Here is a 26,618-nt window from a genome sequence, read left to right on the forward strand (position 1 = left end):
GTGAGATGATGGCGCTTGTTTACATTTGCACAGTTCATCAATGGTATCTTGCTAAGGTAAAGTTGGAAGTCATCATCAACATCCAGCCTGTTCCTATATTTACTTTTTAAAGCAGTTAAAGATGAAAAACCAGTTTCACATAAACAAGTTGTTGTGAAAGGTAACAAATATTTGACTGCAATTTTTGACAAAGTCGGATATTCCTTCTCCATTCCAATCCAAAAACTAATCAATGGCTTTGGAATGAATGCTTTTTAAATTATTGTCACCAGATATCTCAATCAACTCTTCTTTATTGGACAATGGAAGCTTACATTTTTTGAGACCCCCTCACATCAAATGTGAGGGGGTCTCGAATTCTTGCATTTCATCAGGTGGTGGAAAAAACTGCCTTAAGAGTTTTAAGGGTGCTTAAGTGAATAATTATTTGTTGTATGATGTCTTCAATCGTTTGCTCATTTTCTTTAAGAAATGAATCTAGTCACTGAAACTGGTCACAGCTGTTCTTTTTAATTCCGTTTTCCCAGAAATAATTTTTTTTTTTACCATGCCTCTGTTTGTAAGATGCTTCAAGTGCACTTGCATTTTCTTCTACACCAGAAAAATGCTTAATTATGGTTTTTCTACTACTCAAGTCTTCCAAAAGACATTCAAAATATCTTAAGGGCATATTTTTTAAATGCTCATGTTTTGTTTCAAAGTGTCGCCATAAAAGAGACGGTTTCATAGAATTTTGTGACAGGACTTCAGAGCAAACAAAGCACTGTTGATTTGGTTCTACTAAATTTCCTGTCCACGTAAAGTCAAATTGTAAATATGATTCATGATATTTATGTTTTTAATTATTTTATCATTTGTTTGTTTAACATTTAATGTTTTTAGTTACTGCTGAATCCACCTCTTTACTCACATGGGATGATGACATAGTCATAGATGTAGAAGCAATCGGCTCCACATTACTTTTCTTCTTAATTATCCATTTATCCAGGTTTCAAGGCACTTTAGAAACACATTCATTTAACTTCACAGTATACTGAAGACTAAAAATAACTTCAAGCACAGTAAGTGAAATAAATCACAACAAATACATAGAGCAGTAAGAAGGCACATTCACTCACTTAGAATGGATGTTTTAACTGGGCGATCAGCTGTTCGGGTAGGTTTGGCTCACAGGTAGGAAAGGGGGAGGAAAGATTGACAAATATGTATAGACATGAATACAGCACCACGCTTCATCATTCAGTTCTCAGAAATTAATCAGAATCAGGTGTTGCCAACTTAGCAACTTTGTTACTAAATCTAGCAACTTGAGCTCTCACTGCAAACTCCCAAAAATTTACCACATACCCCCCAAGGGGTATGCATACACCATGTTGAGAACCCCTAATGTAGATGATGTCATGTGGGGAAGAATTAATGGAAAGCTTGAAGATGGCCAGAGAATTTGGAATCTCACATAACATTGTTTTTTCCAGGCTCTGGCAACTAATTGTTGCTGTCTACATACTGTGACAAACTATTCTTTGTGCTGTGAAGATGCTGGTATAACATCAGCAGAATATCAGAAAACAAATATTAATTATTTTCATATTACTCTTGCATTGTAAATTAAAATCATTAAAATAAAAACATTGAGTCACAAAATCATAGAGCAATATCCCGCATTATGACAATCTGTTCATATGACACTCATCAATTATGACCAATGTCCATTTATATGTTGCTTTTAGCAACATGACGATCCCTGAATCAATCAATGTGTGCAGCTTCCATGGACTAAAAGTCCGTTTATGATATATTGATTGCTACATCTGTGTTTCACTGTGAATTATAAACTTTTAACTTATTATTACAAACACTTCCTGGAGTCAAGATCAAGACTCATTGAGGGAGGCAATAGTAAGTTGCACTCTAACAGAGACAATATCTATCATACCTCATTTTAAATTGATTAAATGTTTGTGAACACACAATCTCATTCAGCATATATATATATATATATATGCTTAAAAGAGAACTAGAGCTTCACTATAACAAGAAATTAAACACACACACACACACACACAATGTGTGATTTAATATTTTTTCAAAAAGCACTGCAATAAATTTCTTTATAACAATATCAGGTATAAAATATGTAAAAAATATAAAAATTAAAACAAAATAAAATATATTAAGAAAAAAAAAAAGAAATGCATATTTAAGTGGGAGTGCTGCTTTAAGCAGGAGAATTAAGTCCACATGAGGTAAATATGAAAGGGGAAATAGTGGCAATGGTTATGAGGCATTGTAGTGTAACGTGGAGGTTGAGAGGAAGACGTATTTAGTTAGATGTTGCTATAGGCCTGGGAATGTGGTGCTGAAGAAATGTATAAACAACTTGGATACAAAGGAAGGGTAATTATTATGGATGATTTTAATTATGGTGGTATAGACCGGAATGAAGAGTAGCATCTGGGAATAAGGAAAATGAATTTCTCAAGTTCTTGTGAGATAACTATCTCAGGCAGCACGTAAAGAAGAGCACACGAGGATCAAGAGGTCTAGATCTCATCAGAGCAAGTTAGAGAGGTTTCACATTTTCCTCCAGTTGGTGAAAGTGATCATGAAGTAATTACCTGTGTTGTGGCTAATCATATGTAGACTTTTGTGAGGAAAGGATATATGTGGAATTATAAGGCTGGTGATTACAACAAGCTTAGGAAACAGCTGAAGCTATAACGTGGAACGAGGAGTTGAGTGGTAAGGAAATAAATGATGCATGGGAACTGACAAAGAAATACATAACAGCATCAATGTGTGAATGTATTACGAAGACCAAAAGGCTGAATAAGGTAGGTGTAAAATGGATGAATGTGGAGCTTAAGCATGAAATCTGGAAAAAGAAAGTACTATGGAGGAAGTCTTCTTTGGTGCATCAATCCGAAGATTGGTAAATATAGCAGCACATCACAACATCTTGTCTTGTGACTTCCTTTTTATCTCTTCATAACTCTTTGCGCCAGTTAGCATCATTATGTTATTTATATATGAAATTCTTGGTTTGCCTCATGGCCTCTTTCCTTCTACAGTCCTCTCCATTATTTCTGTAATCAGTCCCCCATGCCTCAAATGGTGTCCAATTAGGCTTTTTCTTCTCTTATTGATGTTTCATTAATGACCGCTCTTCATGAACTATATTCAGAACTTCTACATTACTTTTCTTTTCTGTCCAACTAATTTTCATCATCTTTTTCCAGCACCAAAGTTCAAATGCCTCCAACTTTTTCATGTCTTGTTGTGTTAGAGTCCAGGCCTCACAACCATATGTATGTTTTCACTAGTCTTTTTTTGAGCTGGATGCTAAGTTGCTAAGTCCGTTACTGGTAAAAATGTTTCTTCTGTTATAGAATGCTTTTTTGGCTAGGATTATTCGTGCTTTAATATCTGATTGGTTTCTTCCATCTTCTGTGATAAGACTTCCAAGATATTTAAAAGAGGATACCTGCTGTAGTAGGTTATTATTTATTTCCAGGTTTATTTTCATTGGATTTGCTTTACTTGTAATTAATAATTTTGTTTTCTTATAATTAATTTTTAGGCTGTACTGTGTGAAGATTTCTTCCATCTTTGTTAGGGTGGCTTTCAGTTTGTTTTCGTTATTAGCTATAACTGCTGTATCATCCGCAAACTGTAGCCAGTTAATATCAATTCCATTTATCTTAATTCCTGTTTCTATTAGTTCTTTCAGTTTATTTATTGCATCAATCTTCAATGTACAGATTAAACAATATGGGTGAAAGAGCATCCTTATCTTACACCTCTACGTATTTTTGCTATTGAGGTTTTTGTTGTATTGCTGGCTGCTTCTATTAGGGCTTCTTGATGCTTGTAAAGATTAAATATGAGCCTTCAATCTCTCCAATCTACCTTTATTGTTTTTAGGAGGCGAAACATTTGATTCCAGTCAATACTATCGAAGGCTTTCTCCAAGTCAAGAAAGACTATCAGAGTATTTTGATTCTTCTCCAATCTTCTTTCAATAACTGTTCTTAGAGCTAGGATTGCTTCTCTTGTCCCCTGCTGTTTCCTGAATCCAAACTGGTCATTGCCAACATATTCTTCAACCTTCTTTGTTAGTCTTTTTTGTATAATTTTGAGTCGTATTTTTGAAGCATGTGATATTAAGTTTATTGTTTGATGATTTTCACACTTGTTTGCATTATTTACTTTAGGAATGGGTATGATAGAGCATTGTGTAAAATCTTTGGGGATGATCCCCTTTATGATCTTGAAACGGTATGACTTAATTATTAGATATATGAAGAGCCAAAGGCTTCAATTCGGTGACATATATGACTTAGTTATGTTTCCTGAGTATTTTATTAATTCTGAAGGGATGTTATCAGTGCCCGGTGCCTTGTTGGCTGACAATTCATATAGTGCCTATTCGAATTCATCTTTTAATATAGTTGGACCAATTTCTTCCACATCAAATCTTGTTTCATCTTCTATAGCCTTGACATCTAGATCTTTTCTACTATATAGATCTTCTAAGTACTCCTTCCATCTTTCTGAAATTTCTTCCTTATCTATAAGTATGTTCCCCTGTTTATTTTTGATAATTGTAATTCTTGTCTTGTTTTGCTGGCTTATTCCTTTTATAATGTTATAAGCTTTATCGATTCTTCCAGTCTTTGTTAGATCTTCTATTTCTTTCCATTTCTCTGTATACCATTGTTCTTTTGCTTCTTTACATTTTCTATTTATCGTATTTTTTATATGTTCATATTTGTCTTTGCTTTCTTCCTTTAGGGAGGTTTTGTATCTTCTTCTTTCATCTGTTAGATGTAGAATGTCCTGGGTGATCCATGGTGTTTTTATTTGTTTCTTCCTTAATCCTATGCAGTCATTGGCAGCCTTGATGATTGTATCCTTCAAATGAGTCAATTTTCCCTCTATGTTTTTCTTTTCCCTCTCTCCCATTTTAATGCTTTCATCAGTTTGCAGTTTATAGTTTCTATGATTTTCCTCTGTTTCCAGGTTACTTATGTTCCATTTGGGCCTTTTCCTTGGTTGCGACAGCTTTTAAAATTTCAGATTACATTTCAATAAAACCAAATTGTGGTCACCGTCAACATCAGCTCCCGGATAACTTTTGGATGATTTTACTTGATTTTTAAATCTATTTCTTGTCATAATATAATCTATTTGGTACCTTCCTATATCCCCTGGCATTTTTCAAGTATACCTTCTTCTTTTTAGTACCTCATACCAGGTATTAGTAATGATCAGATTGAATTGGTGGCAGAACTCCAAAAGTCTATCTTCTCTTTCATTTCGGCATCCAAGTCGATACTTTCCCACCTCTCTACCATCTTTGCCTTCACCAATGACTGCATTCCAATCCCCCATGACAATAAGATTATCTTCCTTCTTGGTCAGTTTGATTAGATTCTCAATATCTACATATACTCTCTCAACTTCATCATCACTGTGGTCGCTAATAAGCATGTAAGCTTGTATTATTATAATATTTGTTGGTTTTGCTTCTAGTTTTAGCATTATCAATCTGCTACTACATCTTCCTTCTTGGTCAGTTTGATTAGATTCTCAATATCTACATATACTCTCTCAACTTCATCATCACTGTGGTCACTAATAGGCATGTAAGCTTGTATTATTATAATATTTGTTGGTTTTGCTTCTAGTTTTACCATTATCAATCTGCTACTACATTTTACTTAGTTGATTACACTTCTTAAGGGTCAGGGGTGCTTAAGGGTCAAAGCTGTATAACTGAGAGGAGACCTCCACATAGCCTTTCAAGGAATACAGAGAACCGACCAGGGCTTCTGACCTAATGTCCAATCCTCACCTTCTCGTGGTGCACCCTGTTTGGTATCTACTTGAATACTGAACGAACGAGGATCGGCTCGCAATTTGGGATTTAGCTGACCAAATTGTATTCTTATTGGTTAAACCAAAATAAAAATTGATGGTACGACATGACAAAATTTCATGCTGGTTGGGGCGTCGCCCGGTTAAACTAGGCCCACGTTGTTTTCGCCAGGGAACCAGTGTGAACAGCGAAAAGTCAGCTACTAGAACAAATCTGAAAACAAACCCCAACTCAACATCACCAGAGTTAAAGATCGGTATTATCAACATAAGAAGCCTGAATGGCAAAGAAATGGAGCTAGCTGAGGAATTAGATAAGTATCATGGGTGACTGAAACAAAAAAGACAAAAACTGGTGAGATCTTTCTGAGCAATACATACAAAATGTTATATTCAGGCAATGACAATCAAGGAAAAGAAGGAGTAGCCATAGTATTCAACACAAAATACGAGGCTAATCTTCTTGAATGGCAGGCAGTGTCAAGTAGAGTGATTTGGGCAAATATCAGAATGGAGAACTGGACATTGAGACTTATTTGTGCCTATGGTCCCACAGAAGGTTCTACTAAGGTAGAAATGGAGGAATTTTTTGAGGCTCTAGAGAAAGCTACTGACACAATGAAAAAGGAAAAGTTGGTCCTTGTTGGTGATCTAAATAGAAGAATAGGAAGTGATTATCAGACATACAAAAATGTTTTGGGAAAATTTGGAGAAAAGAGAAAAGCTAATAATAATGGCAAATATCTGTTGGATTTCTGCTCAGGACATGGACTGGTTATTACTAACACCATGTTCCAACATAAAAATGTGCACAAATTCACATGGAGAGAAGAGGCAAGGAATAAGAAAAGTCTCATTGACTATGTTATTGTTGATAGTGATGTTTTCTCCCTGGTGCAGGACACCAGAGTGTACAGAGGATTTGAAATTGGAAGTGATCACTATTTAGTCTTGAACAGGATAAAATTGAATTTCATATTGAAAAGAATGACATGTAAGAAAGTTTTAAAGCGAATAAAAGTTGAGCAGCTCTCAGATGTGAACTGTAGACTAAAATACACAAAGATTATTGAAGAAAAAATGAAAGAGTTTGAGAACAGGAACCAAACCTTGGAGATTCAGTGACAAACTTTGAAGAAAACCTTGACTGATTCAGCCAGAGAGGTATGTGGTGAGGTTGTCTGCAAGGATAGAAAAATCAGGACTCCACAGTGGACACAGGAAGTTAAAGAGGCAGTGAAGGAAAAGAAGAAAGCATATCAAAAGTTACTTTCAAATAAGTCAGCTTGTGCTCTTAGAGAATACAGAGACAAATGCAAGAATGCTAAACACTGTGTAAAACTAGCTAAACAAAAGTCATGGGAGGACTTTGGCAAGAATATAGAAAATAAATATCAAGAAGGTGGCAAAATATTCTGGAGATTGTTGAAGAAGCTTAGGAATGGAGGAAAGAGTGCTGTAAAACGAGTTAGAGATAATAAAGGTGACATGAAAACAGGAGAAAAAGATATCCTTGAAGTATGGAGTAATTACTTTGAAAAACTGCTAAATGAAACAAGCAGTGATGACAGCACAGTGGTAAAAAACACTGACCAGGCATGCAGGCAGGAATACATATCCATACTTGAAGTAGAAAAAGCTATCAAAGGCTTGAAATGTGGAAAGGCAGCAGGAGTAGATGATATTTGACCAGAAATGCTGAGGTATGGTGGTATAAAAGTCTTACAGTGGCTGCACTGCATAGTTCAGAAAGCCTGGACAGAGGGACGAATTCCCGATGATTGGAGTAGCACTCTCATAGTACCCATATATAAAAAGGGAAATAAAACCGAATGTGAGAATTACAGAGGTATTTCCCTACTGAGTGTTCCTGGCAAGATCTATGCAAGTATACTTGAGAAACGGTTGGGAAGAATTGTGAAAGAAAAGCTTGGTGAAGAACAAGCTGGATTCAGGCCAAATAGAGGCTGTCAGGATCATATCTTCACTTTACGACAAATAGTCGAGAAAGCATGGGAATATAACAGAGATCTGTATTTACGTTTTGTCGATTTGGAAAAGGCACATGACAAGGTGCCAAGAGAGAAGCTATTCAATACACTACAGTTATATGGTGTCAATGGGGCATTATATCAAGCAATACTTGGTCTTTATTTGAGTTGTAAGTCAGCAGTTAGAATTGAAGGAAGTACAGGAAGATGGTTTAATGTTAAATCTGGTGTGAGACAAGGATGTACATTATCCCCTCTGTTATTCATTATCTATATGGATCACATTATGAAGGAAAGTGGTATTAAACATGATATCAAAATTGGAGATGTTAATGTCAGCTCTTTGCTTTATGCAGATGATGTTATACTTCTAAATAAATCCGCTACAAATCTGCAAGATTCTCTGACTAAATTGAATAGCTGTTGTAATAGATATGGTATGAAGGTCAGCAATAAAAAGACAAAGACAATGAAAATAGGCAGAATCATTGAAAATGTCAACTGTGTTGTGAATGGAGAACCTGTGGAACAAGTGAAACATTTCAGCTACTTAGGCACGATTTTTACTGAAGATGGTAAATTAAATATAGAAATAGACAACAGAATCAGCAAAGCTGGTATGGTAGGAAGTCAATTGAATAAATTCATATGGAATAAGAGAGAAATTAGTCGGAACACTAAATTAGCTGTATACAAGACAGTGTTCAAACCAGTTTTTAACTTATGGATCTGAGAGCTGGGTCAGAAGTAAAACACTTCACCAAAGACTAGAGACCGCAGATATGAGAGTCCTGAGAAAGATTATAGGCATGAACAGATGGCATCTATGGCAATATCATATTAAAAACGAGGATATTAGGAAAGAACTTGACATTGTTAACATCCAGGAATGCATTAGCAGAGCTAATCTCAGGTGGTATGGTCACTTAAACAGAATGGGCAAAGAAAGATTAGCAAAACGAGTGTTCTCCAGGTTGGCAGGAAAACGACTCAGAGGAAGACCAAGATAGAGGTGGATTGATACAGTACAAAGTGCCTTAGACGATAGAAATATAAGATCTGATAATGTTGGAGTCTTGACAAGTAGGGAGTTAGTAATGATGTAATTTTTTTCATGTAGTACTATCATATCCTGTATACCCCTTGAGGGTACATGGCAGGAATTTGATGATGATGATTACTCTTCTTTCCCATTCCTTATTAAGAACCACCGTGACTCCATTTTTTGTTGTCTCATCACCTGAATAAATGATTCTGTAATCACCACTCCAAAAGTCTCCAGTTCCATTCCATCTCATTTCACTAATTCCCAATATGGCTATTTTTAATCTATCCATTTCTCTCTTCAAAATTTCCAATTTGTAGGAGCGTTTTCACATTCCATGTCCCAATGAACGTACAAGGATTTTGCTGGTTTACGACCTGGGAAGCCTTGCTTCTTCCCCTGCTGTGCACAAGTATTGAACCATTGTGCACTTTACTATCTTTTAGAATGTACATCCATACTGCTATCTGACTAGGGAAAAATAGAACAAGGTGGTGTCCCCTTGCCTTCTAGAGAGGCTCAGTGTGCTAGCCTTTTCTCATTCTTCATGATTATTGGCCTACCACAGTATCCTTTACACCATTGTCACTTATGGGGATCTTCCACTGATCAGGATGAAAGTTGTTGCTGCCCCAACTTCCCCCCAACTGGAGGAAGTACAAGATGAATAATGGTAATAATCAGTCACATGAGAGTATATTGAACAAGCCAGGAGAGTGACTCAGTTAGTTATGAGCAGAAATTGGCAAATCAGGCAAAGACAAACCCTAGAGAGTTTTTTTAAGATATGTGGCAAGTAGAAGGAAGAATGATCATGGTAAGATGAAGTTAAGGGATGAGGAACTTAGTGTATATTACGTAGGAGAGGATGGCTTAATTGCGAGTGAGCAGGAGATATTTGAGGAAATAAATAAACTTAATGTCAATAAAGTGATAGGATTTGATGACAACAACACATCTTAAGGGAATGTTTCCAAGGAACTGGCAGCATTGGCATGCCTGTTTAATAACAGTCTTAGAACAGCACAGGTTCCAAGGGAGTGGAAGGAGGATAAAATTGTTCCACTGCATAAAGATAGTGATAAGGCTGTAGCTTCAAATTAAAGGCCAGTCTGTATATCTGGAGTTGTGGTGAAGGTCCTGGAGAGATTGGTGAGAAGTAGGATACAGAAATGGTTAATAATAGCAGTATTCTCTGTGGTTATCAGCATGAGTTTGTTAAAGGGAGATCATGTTTCACTAACTTATTTATGTACTATAATAAAGTGACAAATACCTTGGACAGGGGAAATGCATATACAGAAGCGTACTTAGATTTTGCAAAGACTTTTGATAGACTGCCACACAATAAGCTCTTAAATAAATTGAAACAGACAGGATTGGATAACAGACTTCTGAGTTGGATCAGTGACTGGCTGTCAGATAGATATCAGAAAGTTGTATATGGGGGGGAGGGGAAGTGCAGTATCCCGAAAGAGAAAGGTAACTAGCGATGTGCCACAGGGATCAGTTTTCGGGGCCGTTGTTATTTAATTTGTATGTTAATGATATTAGTTTGGGTTTAACTAGTGATATCCAGCTGTTTGCAGATGATACTAAACTGGGGAGAGTAATGCAGAGGCAAGCAGATGTTATTGCCTTACAAGAGGACTTGAATAGATTGCATGAGTGGGCAGGTAAGTGGAACTGCAAGTTCAATGTTGCAAAGTATACACTTGGTGGGGAAACTTTAATGGAAGTAGAGGAGATGAGAGATCTAGGAGTGATGGTGGACAAGGACCTGAAATTCAGGGGCTGCATTGCACAAGTTGTGAAGACATCACATCGGATAATGACGATGATGCAGAGGACCCTGACATGTAGAAATAGAGTTAATCCCCGTCACCATGAAAACCCGGTGACCAAATCTATGATTCCATTGTATAAGGCCTTGATTAGGCCTCAAATGAATTATTATGCACAGATTTGGTCGCCAGGTTTTCATGGTGATATGTTGGAAAGGGTCCAGAGAAGATTCACAAAGGTAGTCAGTGGTCTTTGGAATGTGGAGTATGAGGACAAATTGAGAGAATGTAAGTTGCAGAGCCTTGTGAATAGGACGAAGGGGGGGGGGATATGATTGAGACATATAAGCTACTCAGGTTGTTATCGGGTCAACATGGAAGAAATTTTTTCATAGAATGGGAGAGGGGAGTAGAACAAGGGACTATCACTGGAAACTTTATAAGGAGGTTGTGAACAGAGGAGTGAGGAGTAGGTTCTTTGCATGGAGGGTAGCTGGTGAGTGGAATGCATTGCCCAAGTGTGTTGTGGGCATAGACGCATTGAATCAGTTTAAGGCATGGTTGGATGAGCACTGTGTGCAATAGTGTGTACCTCCCACGATGAATCTCTGTCAATAATAATAATAAAAAGTTGTTCCATTAATTTTTCTCTAACAAATTCATTAATTATTTTCAAAGTATTAATGCTATTTAACACTTCTTGACTTCTTGTTCCATATACAATACAGCTCGGAGGGGACCCTGGCAGCCACCAGGTCCAATACCTACTTTATCTGCCTCTGCCATTGAGGGTAGTTGGTTACTGGATTCACATTCAATAGTGAACTTGATAAGGGAGGAGTTTATTTTCTCTAGAACTGAAGTAACTGTCTCCGTGTGGAACCAGACTGCAAATATATCATCATCATCCAAATGTAACCATATACGAGGGTTAGGGAATATGGTGTCAAAGAGTTAATTTTCTAGATGCTCCATAAAATAATCAGCTAAGGCTGGTGAAATAGGACTGCCTATTGCTGTTCCTTCTATTTTTTTTAACAACTCATTATGTGATGCAAAATAGCCAAGTGTCGATGGTAAATTTAAATAGGTTGAAGTTTTCTGAGAAATGAGATTGTGAAAACTGGAGTCTCTTGTAGTGTTATGTTGGTGAATAAAGAAAATAAAAGATTTACATCTGCCTAATAATGAGATTATGATGTAGTCTCCCTATTGGATGAAATATATTGGAGTATTTGAATAAATTCTATATAATTTTTGTTACTTTGTAAGCTGTGAAAGTTATTTTAACATCTAGTGCATATCTTTTTTTTATTATCTCTGTCTTTTCTAAAAATATATACCCATCAACTTAGAATCCAATCAAGATATCATTATCACTCAACTATGTCTTTATTATTCCTATTACATGAGGTCAGACTATAAGAACATAGGCAATAAATTTGGTGTATAAGCACAAGAGGGTATATTTAGATTGTGCCCTTGATTTTTTGTTGCTTCCCATCAATTTTCCTTGATCCCTGTCGACATTATAATATAGCCAAACCATATTCCAATAATCAAACCCTCTGTTCATGCACATTCAAGCTACCATTTCATTCATTATGAAAACCCTTCAATTTTTCACTATCAGTGTGGTAAGAAAAGCAAAAGCAGATTATGAAAGGGAATTAGTCATGCAAGCTAAAGAGAATCCCAAACAGTTTTTTCGATATGTTGCAAGTAAAAGAAAAAATGTATATGGCAGAATGATTTTAAGGAATGCCGATGGTAGGGAGGTAACCGAATCAGTTGATACAGTGGAATTACTGAGCGAGCACTTTGCAAAAGTATATCATCCAGGTGGTGATATTGCAGGAATGAAGGAACCAACAGCTTATATGGGAATTGTGGTGAATGAAGTGGAGGTGAATAGTCTATTACAAAACCTTAATGTGAATACATGTGGGATTGGATGGTATACCAGCTCGTGTCGTAAGTGAAGCAGCTAAATAACTGTCAGTGCCCTTGACCATTTTGTTTAATTTGAGTCTTGGGTCTAGGTTGGTCCTGAGGGGGTGGAAAGAAGGGAAAATAGTTCCACTCATAAAGGAGGTTCCAAGACTGCTGTTGCAAATTAGCGATGGATCAGCATATCAGGAGTCATTGTCAATGGCTTGGAGAAAGTAGTCAAGAGGAAAATACAGGATGGATAGATGAAAATGGGATACTGTATGGGGGACAGCATGGTTTTGTGAAGGGTAGATCATGCCTCAGTAACTTGCTCACATTTTATAACACAGTGACGGCTGAACTGGATAAGGGTAATGGGTTTACAGTGATTCTGCTAGACTTTGCTAAGGCCTTTGACAGGATACCACATGGAATTCTAATCAGTAAACTGCAGCATATGATAGATACTGTGTGAATGTTAGGGCCTCCCTCGATGAGTCTAAGGACTTCTTGGGGTTGCCCATAATAATAATAGTAATGTCTAGGCAGCACACTCACTCTTTGATGCAAGTCTCCAATATCTCACTCAAATCTCTAGCAACACTATTTATGCTGCTTCTCAAATCATTAATCCCAACCATCACAATCATCTATGTTCTCACTCCTCTTTATAGCTCTTACAATCTAAAGTACTGCCCTGCAAATATTCTTTTATTATATCTTTGCTTTGTACAATGCAAATCATCAAATCTCCTAACATTATTTTCTTAACTTTCCTTCCCTTTTCTTACTTTCATCCTCTCCTGCTTATCCATCTCTATTAATTTATTTCTTTCCAATTTCCACAATTCCCATATCTACAAGCTCACTCTATACTGCCTGCATTTCACTCAGAAGCAACCCCCACTTTCTTTAAAATCTCAGTTCCACACTTCTGTTATTCACTCATCCAGCAATCATTCTCACTTTCATGATTCTGCTTTATGCTTTCATGTATCATCTCTTCAAGAAGTTTACATTTCTCACATATATAAATATTTAAATCATGCTTTTTTAAAGCCTGAGGCACAAATCAAACAGACACATCATTTAATACTGGTTTTAAATATCACATCATTGAGTATTGGTAGAGAAAAAAACAGATGTATCAGATTTTAATTCATTAGTTGAACTTTGTGCAGGTATGCTAAAATCCTCTAAAATGTCTGATATATTGAATGAATTGTCCTGGTAACCTTACTACCATGTAAGACTCTTTCCTGACCAAATTGGTTGCTTTTCTTATTAGTAGTTGTCAACACACACTCTGCTCTTCTTATATTTAAGAGAGTGAATTCAGTCTCTGTGATATGGTTACCTCAACACAAAATAGAATCACTTGATTTGGAAGTATACTGTTGCTTTTTATTATATGATATTTTATTTTTTTTCTTTCCTTTCTTCCTGGATTGCATCTGATGTCATGAACGTTTCTCATACAAGGCACCAATGGAAGGCCAGGCAATGTTGGGTGAGAAGCACAGAACTCCAAATTGTTGACAAAAGTTTGAACTATCCAAATCAATTTTATTTTATTGTTGTTAATAATGACAGATAAAATTCAATAGTGTTGAATTTTATCTGCCATTATTAACTACAATGAAGTATAGGTCATCTGGTTGACAAAAAAGAAGACAAGTTGATAGGGCATATTGACAGAGCAATATCACCAATATATTTTTGCATTTATTCCTGTAAAAGACTCCTTTAATTGTTTCCTAGCTTTACATGGTTCCTAAAATTAAACACAATATACTAATGCTTCATGAAGAGAACACTTTGACATGTAAACATTACACTAATAATAGTCTGGGTGTGTGGTCACAAATGCAGACACCTCTGAACAGATGGTGCAGTGGGTCAAATTCTTAGCATTCCAGTGGGTTTAAACTGCCCATAAGGCGAGGCAGGGTGTGCACTGAGACCATAGCACCCAGAAATCACTGGCTGTGATTGGTTATTGTGACAACCAATCCAACTGAATGTTGCCATTTGTCATGAGTTGCTGTTTTTGTTTTCTGAGTTTCATCTGTTTTGCACGCACGAAGTGTGAACTGACGAGTTTAGGACACTGATATAGACAATTTTTAATATATAATTTACACATTATAAATAATTTATAACTTTTTTGTTCATATTTACAATGGGAAACAGTGTTGATGATCTACTGAATGTCCTATTTTCTGCCAGAGATTTCACAGTGTGTAATGTTATAGTCAAAAGAGGCTGGAATTTTGTATAAATAAGTAAAATGATTTAGTTCAGCCTTTCTTTGGTTCAATCCAGAAAAATAATAATTTCCAAAGTGAATACTTTTTCCAATTTCTGTGCTTATGATATGGCTGTATTTAAAAATAGTATCAAAATTCAAATTATCCATATCTCACTCTAGTATTGCCAAAGATAATCTAATCTCACCAGTGCCACGCACAAAGGTGCCTGATCAGGAGGGGTGCCATTTCATTTAAATTTCATTTTAATTTGCAAATTCTATTTTATGGAGGCACTGAAATATAACTTTCAACAAAGGTGCCTCTTACCTACAGGGCAGCACTGAATCTCACCATGACGTGTGAACTCTTTATGCTTCTCACATAAATGGCACGTGCGAAGCATAGCTATTATTCATTTGACCTTTATGCTTTCCATAATTAAATTATATTAATTGATAAATTAAAGTATTCAAAGTTATCCTACATTTAATTGCACTGGATCAATTAAGACGAGTGCTGATGCACTATGCACTCTTAATTTTGTAGTGTGGATTGCATAAGCCACACGACAGCACACCCAACCTAAATGGGCATGTGATGCCACTGATATTGACTAAAAAGTAATATGATGTTCTTTTTCTATTTCAAGAGTGAAATGAATGCGATGGTGAACTCCATTAATTTTCATCACAAAATCTTGAAGTTTCGAAGAAAACCTTGCCAAATCTTAAAAATTTCATCAACATACTGGTAACCTAAAGAAGGCTTAGGAGCAGTGTTACCTAGTAGGCTTCATATGAACCACTCAGTGAAAGGATGACTATCTTCAATTTACGGTTAAAGCTTGTTCTGACAAGGAAAGCAACCAGATCACTGGAACGAAGAAGCTCTGAGACTTTCTTTGAAGTGAAAGATGTTCTTAATGAAGGCAGAAAATTTTCTTGTGAATGATAAAAGCAATTCAGAACAGTAATTTGCAATTTTGTAAATTACTGTTTGTAAATTTGTACTGCAAAGATGAGCAAACACAGCTAATTACAGAATGTAATGACATATTCTGTAATCAGCAGGGGGGAGGGAGAGCACTCATGATTTTGGTGGGGACCCACTTGAGTAGACGATTTGAGAATGCACACTACATTGCATACTACCTATGACTGAGCATCTGCAGTGATCGCCAATACATGATACCCGTGATCTCCTCTGGCCTGGCTCAGTCAGTAGCGCTCAGTCTGCAAGAGCACTAGTTCAATCACCTTGCGTTCACAGCGGCCAGGATTCCCGAGAGCTATAGGGTATTCCCACCTTATGTGGCCGCTAATTCATAAATAGAAGACCCAACATAAATTTAAAAAAAATTAATTTTAGTTAGGAAAAGATTTTTTAAAAAATTTCTAATGTTTTCTTTCCTTTTTCTTTTTTTTGGAGGGGGCAGGGCCCCTCGGCCCCCTCCCTGGGTGCACCACTGACTTGGGCTGCTTTACACCACTTTAGTAATCTAATCTTTTTTGACACAAACTTAGCATGTTTAACTAAAGGTTGAAACTGTAAGCCATCATAACTAAATAATAACTGAATAACGTGGGTGATAATTTTAAGGATGTGAGAGCATCCATGAAAATTGCATGCAGTCAAGAAGAGACCGAGAGCTAGATTTTTCTTTCAGTGGTGCGTGATCGGAATAGACTGCCTTTGGAGGTAGTGAGTGCAGGTAGTGTGAATGAATTCAAGAAATGACAGCTGGTGATATGTGGCCTCCCTTAATATTTTTGCTCTAGTATCAAGAGCATCATTAATAAGATTTTTTTTAAAATCATGAATTAGATTAATCAGTATGAATAGAGTTCACCATCATGTTCAGTTTAATTTGCAGTCGAAAAATTGCCTTTTTAGACCTTCTCTGTCAGTCAAATAATAGCTTATACATCTGCTTTTAGAAAGAAAACCAATGTTAGTTTTTATATTCATGCCCTTTCACACCACCATCCTTGTGAAAAATCTGGCACCATTAAGACAAACATGAAAGAGCAAATTCACACACAATTCAGGTAATTAAGAATGTGACTAATAATTGTTCATAAGTAGCATTCATAGCAATGTAAAACAGAATACAGGGGCCAAAACTGGAAAAGCATAAGCAGTTTTCCAGCTTAAAAAAAGTTAGCAAAGCAAAATTAATTAAAAAAAAAAAAGACCACTATGATTTAGAGCTAAATATCTGTAAGCAGACAAAAACAGGCAATACTATATAACAAATAAATTACAAGTGTTTGAAAATAACTGTGCGAGAGAAATCCAAGATAAAAGCAAAGACAATCCAAGATGTATTAATTTAGAATATTACAAATTTAACACAAATTTAATTTCTAAAAAGATTATGATCCCTAAGATGAGCCAAGTAAAGATAAAAATGAATGCTCCAGTTGATGAATGAAAACCAGCAAACAGGAACATAAAACACCAAGGAACAAACAAAATTTCAAACTGGATTTCAAAGAAATGGACATAACTCTGGAGGAAGCAAAAAATAGAAGGGTAGAGGTTTGTTGTCTGTCTTGACAAATAATTAGCTTACAAGTGTGGTTCAATACCAACCTGAGAATTATATACATTAAATAACTTTTATTATTAAAAGACCAGAAGATAAATGATAAAATATACAAAGAGCCAACAAGTTTCACTACATGTGGGGGATGTCAATCATAATAGAATCATCACATCTGGTTTAGCACATCATTTCTCAACATCAAATCACGTTATAGATTGGAAAAACAGTTCTATGCCTTACATCGAGAATGACTACAGATACAGAACTTTAAAAGAAGCAGCTGTGGTATTACGCACAGGCAATAATTTAAATAGAAATCAGGGCATTGTTCTTAAAGACATATGGAAAAATCTCATCATCTCTCACAGTTCAACAGAATTACAATATGCAAACAACTACAAAACACGTGGTCATGTACCGGTATCTAACTGAAGCTTTCGAACACATGCACGCCTTCAAACAGAATGATCAAATGTAACGGCCTAACAGTTACTAAAGTGTATGTTTTTTGAAATGTAACTCAATACATTTGTTTTCACACCAGTTCAGCCTTGAAAATGCTAGACAGTGGCTAGTGAAACTTGTTGGCTCTTTGTATATTTTATCATTTATCTTCTGGTCTTTTAATAATAAAAGTTATTTATTGTAATACATCAGACCAAATATGTACAATTTAAGTTCACAATTATATACATTTTTACAGGTTTTATAGTGATTATGCAAAATAAAATACTATTCCTTTCAAAAAATTAAATTTTATTTATTTTAAAACTTTAATGAAAAGCACAGATATTTTATACTAAAAATAACAGTAGTTCATTGGTGTGTGGTAACAAGCAATTTAAAGAACATGAATACAAGGTACAATAATCAGTTTATATTGTATTCCCGTTCTTTGAATTACCTATTCCCACACACTGATGAAGTACTGTTATTTTTAGATGAAATATCTGTGCTATTAATTTAAGTTTATTACTGTGGTTATGGTGTTATTTTCGTTGTTTTATAGTTATGCTACAGGTACCTTTAAAGATTATTTTTTATTTTGAAGGAGACGCAGATTAGTGGTAGAGGCAACATACATGTGCTTACTATCAGCTGCTTAGAATATACTTTTGTTTACCATAGGAAATGTGATTAATATCTATCTATTTCTTTCTTTTGGTTAATAGCGAAATGTAGCATCTATTCCCATCAGCTGTTTCGAGCTCTGCCTAAAAGCAAAGTGCTGCTCTTCCTCATTTACACTCTTACTTGGACAGTTACTAGCTAGCAAGTATATGTCAAAGAAGGATAGAAATTATTTCAAATACTGTTTTATGGTTCTCATAATCATTTGATATGTTGTTCCCAATAAGTTTCCTACCTTCTGTTCTGTATCCGAATACACTTGCGCATCAACATTCGTAATTATAAGGGATGTTGGTAAATCTGACGTATCCGATAGTTCTCCCGTAATGTCAACGTTTTCATCAGAATAATCAATTGTATTTTCGTCTTCCATCACTTTTGAAATGTTACTGAATACTTTCATGCTTTAAGGTATTAATACACTTGGAAATTTCTACCCATAAACTCGTATATCCACCTTAAGAAGCCTCTTTTGCCGAATCCACAAACAGACACATCGCCATTTTTAAAGTCAAATGACAGCGCACTCTATCGGTAAGAAATGGATTTGAAATGCTGCAACTTTTGCTTTCGTTTATTTATCATTACTGTTATTAGGGTTTTTTTTTTTGTTACTTTCTAGGTGAATAAGGGTAAGTGGAGTGAATGTTTTGCTTTTTAATAACACTATGTAAACGACGAATAAACCGTTTTAGAAATGATTCCAATTTCTACATTGTGCTTTTTATGCAAAACCATATTATTTATGCGTATGTATGAATTGTTACCTTATCAAAATTTAAGTACTCTTGCATATTAAGCAGCTGCGTTTCCTATCTAAAAGAGTAAATCGCTTTTATTTTTTATTCTCTCGATTACTCCACATGGAACGAAGGTCAACACTAGTTTAATAGGTGTTTACCACCTACCGTACGTGCACACAATGTTTTTTAAAACAAACATGCCTCGGGTATTTCGGTGAATAATGAATTCAGCATCGTGCGAAACCCATTTCCAACCTTGTTAGAATTTTGCGCAATTAAAAAAAAAAAAAAGGATTACAAGAAAGATTGTTGCTGAGGCAACATGTTTGTGTTTTTTAAGTGTCATGTCATGTTATGCATTCATTGTAGTAGAAAATTTCCCCACTTATTTTTAACGACCCAAATGGTCATATGGGTGAAATATATCAATTAATTTTTGCGTCCTATCCATGTTATTGTAATGCTATCTAAATGTTATTTAAAGTTCAGTGTGCACATCTCAGATATTTGTTTATTGACGTAAGAATATGTCAACGCCGGCACGGGGTTCCTGTTAATAACCAATATTTGTATAGCTATTTCGCTGGATACAAAAACTTTTTTTTATTTTTATTTTTAAGATTTGCTTGCAGGCGATGCCTTATGTAGAGATCAGTGATGTACGAGTAATTAAAATCAGATACCCCTGCAAGTGGTATATCTAGATATATATAAATATCTAGATATACCACTTGCTATAAATATCTGATATACCTAGATATCTAGGTATATCAGATATTTGTTTATTGACGTGTGAATATGTCAACGCCGGCACGGTGGTTCGTGGTTCCTGTTAATAACTAATATTTGTATAGCTATTTCGCTGGATACATAAACTTTTTTTTATTTTTATTTTTAAGATTTGCGTGCAGGCGATGCCTTATGTAGAGATCAGTGATGTACGAGTAATTAAAATCAGATATCCCTGCAAGTGGTATATCTAGCCCCTCTTAACTTAGTCAACAAAGATAGATTTTATATATATCTTCTTTTCAGCTATTTTCTGTCCGCTGCTGGACAAAGGCCTCCTCCAGTTCTTTCCACCTTTTTCTGTTCTTAGCAATGGTTGACCAATTTTTCCCAACAAAATTTGACACTTCATCACTCCACCTTCTTTTAGGACGTCCTCGGCCCTTCTTTTGGAATCCAGTTCGTTAGTATGGTGGTCCATCGCACATCTTCTCTTCTGGATAGATGTCTGGCCTATTTCCATTTTAGTTGCTTATGGTGAAGAATGATGTCAGTGATGCTAGTCTGGCTTCTTATCCAGGTGTTTTGCTTCTTATCTTTTAATGTGATGCTTAGCATCAACCTCTCCATTTTTCTTTGAGTTGTTGTTAGTTTATTCGCCAGTGCTTTTGCTAGCGACCAAGTTTCACAACCATATGTGATGACTGGAAGTATACACTGGTTAAATATCTTCCTTTTTAAACAGAATGAGACATCATTGTTTTGAAAAATGCTTTTCAATTTTCTTAATGCATGCCAGTCAAGTTGAACTCTCCTATTTATTTCTTTTTGGAGTCCATAGTTTAGATCAATGAGATGACCTAAGTATGTATGTGAAGAGACTCTTTCCAAGAAATTGTTTTCTATTATTATGTTTTTTGGTGTTACAAAATGATTAAACATGATTTTAGTTTTTTCTCTGTTTATTTTTAGACTGATTTTTCTGCTTTCATGATATAGGTCTTCTATCATTATATTAAGATCTTCTGGAGTGTTTGCAAAAATTATGATATCATCTGCATATCTTTATTGTGTGTGTGTGTGTGTGTGTGTGTGTGTGTGTGTGTATATATTTAATACAAAACTTTTATTTATATTTTTAAAACTATTGGGACATTAAATTTATAGGCAAATCCTCAAAACATTTTGATATCTTTAGCTGGAATAGGCAACACTCTTTCAACCCTCATATTTTTAAAATAAATCCATATCATCTAATGTCTGCTTCTCATCATCTCTGATTTTTTATTTATTTTTTGATCATTTGATTTCATACAGGACAAGTAGAAGCACCTATAGCACATCAATGGCATGTGAGGGGGTGCAGGTGATAAGTAGGAAAGAAGAAATTTATTGTCAGTTCTCTTGTAAAGTTAGTGGTTTGTAGTTGTTGGGAAAACTTCATGATGTGTTCCAGAGGAAAGAGATAGATGAATAAAGGAGGAAGAGACTCAGGTTTGCAGTTGTACTGAAAAGGAATGTTGGGTAGCTGCTGCTCTTGTTATTACAGGCCCCAACAGAAAGCAGAGGAATGATGATTAGTTCAGTGGAGCAGTGTTCATGTAAGTACCTGTAGAAAAGACAGAGCTGAAACAGTACATTAGTGAGATAATGTTGAACTGAATCATTAAGGAAGGTATCATCTATCAGCTGAATCACTCTCCTCTGGAGAGCATTGAGAATTTTTAGGGAAGCTTTTAGGTGCACCATCCCAAATATGTAAATAGTGGTTCTAAGGATGGACAAAGTTGGGATTTGTATAGAGTTAGTAGCTGGATGGATGAAAACATAATATCCAGAGCAGAAAAGAATGCTTAATTTCTTGGAGATTTTGTGTTTATGGTGGGAGAGGTTGGAGGTAAATGCTAGTCCAAGTACCCATTCACTTTTGTTAAACCAAAGCTTAAAAGTGAATAGGAATTTTGGGTGAAATGGGGAATAAGGGCTTCATGCTGGTAAGGATAATTTCTGCAAGTTATTCAGAGCAAGTATTTGGATCAGTAGCACAGAAGCTGTAATTCAACCATGTAAAAGAAGGGTAAAGCTCCAGAAATCATCCTATGGTATCTTTGTACTGAAAGGCCACCATGTTGGGAGTTGCTGGATACAGGACATTCTTTGAGTTACTGAGATGAGAGGTTTCCTTTCCAGTATATCTGAAAGGAGAACTGGTTAAATATATATCAAGGATACTGGGAGAGTACTGAGGATTATCAGGAATTCCAGTTGATAGAAATACAATTTGCATTTGGTCATTGGTTGGAAAATATTTCTTCAGTTTGGTCACTTGTCTTGGAAAAGAGAAGCCAGTCAGAGTTGTGGACATTAAGGTCATCTAGGAAGATGACTTTACTATTTAGATAGCTGGATTGCACAAAATCCAAGTTTTGAGGTATTAATAGGAAGTTGAAGAAGTCGGAGTGGGTTTCATAATTTGAAGAGCAGTAAACACAGAAGATGAATGCTACTGAATGAGGCAAGGAAACCTTTAATCAGAGAATGCCAAAAGCAGAGGATTCTAGATTTGACATTTTCTGGCAAGCAGTGTCAGATCTCACAAAGGCACAGTGCTACTCTTGGGGCATAAGGAATCATAAATTTGGAAATTAAGGGTGGAATGTGGTTGATGTAGATGCAATTTGAATTTCTGTCAAGAAAAGATCTGGTTTGAATGTCTGTAAGTGATTTATGTTGGAGTTTATTCCAGAGATGTGGGCGAAGTGGATGTGAAAGTGATATATATATATATATATTTTTTTTTTTTTTGTAGAGATTTTGACTCATTTTGTATATTTTATTTGAATTTTTTTTTTGTAGTGAAATTAATTTTAGAGGTAGTTTTATTTTAATTTCAATAGCACTATCATTGTTGTATGTTTCGTTATTGACTATGAATTTTATGAAAGAATAGATTAGGGACATGCAGTGTGAGGAGACAGACTCGTGACCATAATGCAAACCCTTCAGAGAACAACTTGTCTCCTTGCAATATCGCAGCATCAACAGCACCTCCTTCATGCCAGTACTCAGAATCTCCCCCAACTCCCCTAGGTACAACCTTTAAGAATATGTGCCAGCAAGATTATGCATCTTCTAAATGGGATAAGCCTTTCAGGAATAGCAGTTCTGCCAAGTTCAGGTGCTGTGTAGTAGCTGGCCAGCCTGTGGCACTATCATTTTTTGCTACTGTACCCTTGAAATGGAGGAGGTTTTAGGTTACCAAATATTTTTTCCATGCCCTTTAATTAGGTTCACTCATGTCAGGTAGCCAAACATGGTCTATGAAAATTTAGGTCTTCATAAAGTAGGATGGCAATGGTGTTTCACTGGTGAAGAAGGTCATTTTCACCTAGCTGCTCTAGTTGGCATTTCCTTTTGTAATCAGCAACAATTCCTGTTACCAAAGATATCCTTTCATAACAGGAATGCTTTCTGGGTATGCAAGAAGAATGCTGTCATAATTAGAGTTTGAAAATGTGAATGGAAAAATTATACTTAAAGAAGCATAATAGTTCTTGGACATACAGAGTACAAGGAAGCTTATGCATTTCCTGTTATTTCTGTATATATGCCTTTGATTTGTTTTCTTTTGTGATATACAGTAATGTGAAACATTGAATATGAAGACAGATAAAAAGAAGGTGCAGTATTATTATTATTCAGGCCTCCATGGAGTCAAAAGATCATCGTGGAAGGTCCTTCTTAGGAAACACAAAGTCTATCATACCATTCCTGTCATACCACTCATTGACTGTTCTTGCTCTCACCACTCTATCAGGCAATGCATTCCATGGTTCAACCACTCTCCATGCAAAGAAACCACTCCTTACCCTTTTGCTCATAGTTTCCTTTTGCAGCTTCCAGGGATGTCCCCCTTGTCATTGCTCCTTCCTGCTGTTCCACCAATCGAAAGAACTCCCCAGTGTCAACTCTGTAACTATCTCTCAACAGTTTAAAAGTCTCAGTCATATCACCTCTCTTTCTTCTATCTACCAAACTGTGCAGTCCACATTCCCTCAGCTGATCCTCAACATTGTACAGTCCTGAAACTATCTTTGTTATCTGCCTTACCCTTTCCACAGTTAATTTATCCCCCTTCAAATTGTGGGGACCAAATTTGAGAACAATAGTCTAAGTGTGGTCTGATCAGGGTCTTTTACAATGGAACAATAACTCTTTTATCTTCTCAGTGTTGCAGCAATCCTCCGGGTTATCTTCACCACCTTTGCCATATGTTCTCTGAATTTCAGTTTTCTATCTATCATCACTCCCAGATCGCTTGTCTCCTACTTCCTCCAGTACAGCTCCTCCAATTGAGTATGCAGCCTCCCATCGATGTATCCCAAACTTCAAAACTTGACATTTTGCTGCATTAAACTGAAATCCCCATTCATTCACCCATCTGTCTAGTTTATTCAAATCCTCTTGCAGGACTGCCACATCTGCACTATTACTGATAACCCTTCCCAGCTTCACATCATTGTCAAACAACTGACTATCCCCCTTCAATCCATTGACATGTCATTGATATAAAGGTTGAACAATACAGGTCCCAGTATTGAGTCCTGTGAGACCCCACTTGTAACCTTCTGCCTCCTTGATACTGCCCCACCATACACAACTCTCTACCTATCAGACAGCCAATCCTGAATCCAGTTGACTAACCCAATCTAAACCATGTGCTGCAACTTAAATATCAGCTTATCATGTGACACCCTGTCAAATGCCTTTGCAAAATCAAAAACAATGGCAGTATATGCCTTTCCCTCATCAGCTGCTCTTGTCAGTTTATTATTAAGGGCAATCACATTACTAAAGCAACAGCACCCCTTAACAAATCCATATTGACTCTCACAGATAACATTACCCTCATCTACCCAACGATGTATATGGTCCTTCACTAATTTCTCCAAGATCTTAACAACTACTGATGAAACACAACATGGCCTATAGTTAGACGCATCCAGTCTGCTACCACCCTTACGCAATGGCACTATCTTACCTTTTATTCCTTGAGTACCTTTCCCATAGCCAGACTTTCATTGAAAAGCAATGGAGCTGTCAGTTCTTTTTCACATTCTCTCAAAACCCGTGGTGAAATACCATCCAGTCCCACAGCTTTACTGACATCCAGGGTGCTCAGTATTTGGTACACACTCTCCTCTTGCACCTCTAAATCTCTAACCTGTCTTATCCCTCTAGTATTAAAACTTGCTTCTCCAGGATGAAATACTCCAATAAAGTGTTTATTGAACAACTACACTATGTCCTCTGCATCAGTCAGTATTCCCATTTTTATCCCTGCAATGTCATTCTTCCACAATCATTTCTCCTCCTACTGGCCACATAGATAAAAAAATTCCCTAGGATTATCTTTGGATCTTAGTGCCAATCTATTCTCACATTCCAATTTTGCCTTCCTTACCGTATTAGTCACTCTCCTGGCCTGAGTCTTATTTTCTTCATGTGTCTGCTCTCCACTTCTCTTCTTATATCTCTTCCATAACCTCTTCACCTGCAGTTTTCACCTGCAGTTCCTGTATGATATTGTTTGTCATCCATTTTACACCAAATTGTGTCCTCTTCTTCACTCATGGAATACAGTTACTATTGCTGCTAATAAATATATTTTACAATTTCCCAACCATTAATAATATTATGGCCTTCCAATTCTGCCCTCCATGGAACTACCCGAAGTTTATATCTAAGACTATTATAATCACCTGCTTATAATTCCATATCCGTTCCCTTTTCTTTGATACCTCTGCATGTCTATTCATCTCCTAAGTCAAAACCAGATGGTCACTCTTTCCAACAGGGGGAAAGATGTCATCTCAGTTATTATCAGCTCTTCTGATGCTATAACCAAATCCAAAACTCTTGAACCTCTTGTTCCCTCTATTACATGTTGCCTAAGACATCTGTCCCTTAAGAATTCCAGAAATTCCATTCCCTTATTACTACATGCAATTTCCTCCTCCCAACTTATACTGCTGTAGTGAAAATCTCCCATAACAATCATTCTCCTTGCTAGTTAGTAGTTTCGTATGATGATACAATGGCCGTGAGATCCTTTTACGGGAAGATACATCACCATCTCAATCCTCCCAAATTTTTATCCGGGCTTGGGACCAGCATAGCTGATGAATCAGGCCTATGGCTGGGTTAGTATTCATGACTGTAATCCGTGTGTGTTCACGGGGCTGGTTTGCCTGCTTGAGGGATGATAAACCCCAGATAAACTGGCAGAAAAAACCCTGTTGTCCATGTCCAAGACCAGCTAACTTGGCTATGGCTGAGGAAGATCCTTAAGCTCCTCACATCGTCGATGGAAATTGAACCTAGGACATTAGGTTCGATTCAATCGATGCAGTTCGATATATTTATAGACTAAGTGAACTCTATTGGGTTGGGTGATATTTTCCCTTTAAGATTAACATCATAGAAATGGTTAACCTCTACAATTTAGAAATTATTCACACATTAGGCTTTCACAGTACTGAACTGACTTGTCAGAACTTGAACAGATTCTACCGAATGAGCA

At 36.2% G+C, this 26,618-nt stretch overlaps 1 protein-coding gene across 2 annotated transcripts in view; it reads right to left on the reverse strand.

The window, feature by feature from the left end:
* Positions 1-19,050, reverse strand: part of sra (RRM_RCAN_like domain containing protein Sra) — a 155,505-nt gene extending 136,455 nt beyond the window's left edge. For both annotated transcript variants that reach the window (XM_090409652.1, XM_090409651.1), the window contains exon 1: positions 18,799-19,050. In XM_090409652.1, coding sequence (XP_090265778.1) covers positions 18,799-18,966 — 168 coding nt within the window. In that variant the 5' untranslated portion in view covers positions 18,967-19,050. The remainder of the gene's footprint in view (positions 1-18,798) is intronic.
* Between the last annotated feature and the right edge of the window lie 7,568 nt (positions 19,051-26,618).

This window comes from Typopeltis vanoorti, chromosome 19 (assembly GCF_054136105.1).
Source record: "Typopeltis vanoorti isolate ZY-2024b chromosome 19, IOZ_Tvanoo_1.0, whole genome shotgun sequence".
NCBI classification, from domain to species: domain Eukaryota; kingdom Metazoa; phylum Arthropoda; class Arachnida; order Uropygi; family Thelyphonidae; genus Typopeltis; species Typopeltis vanoorti.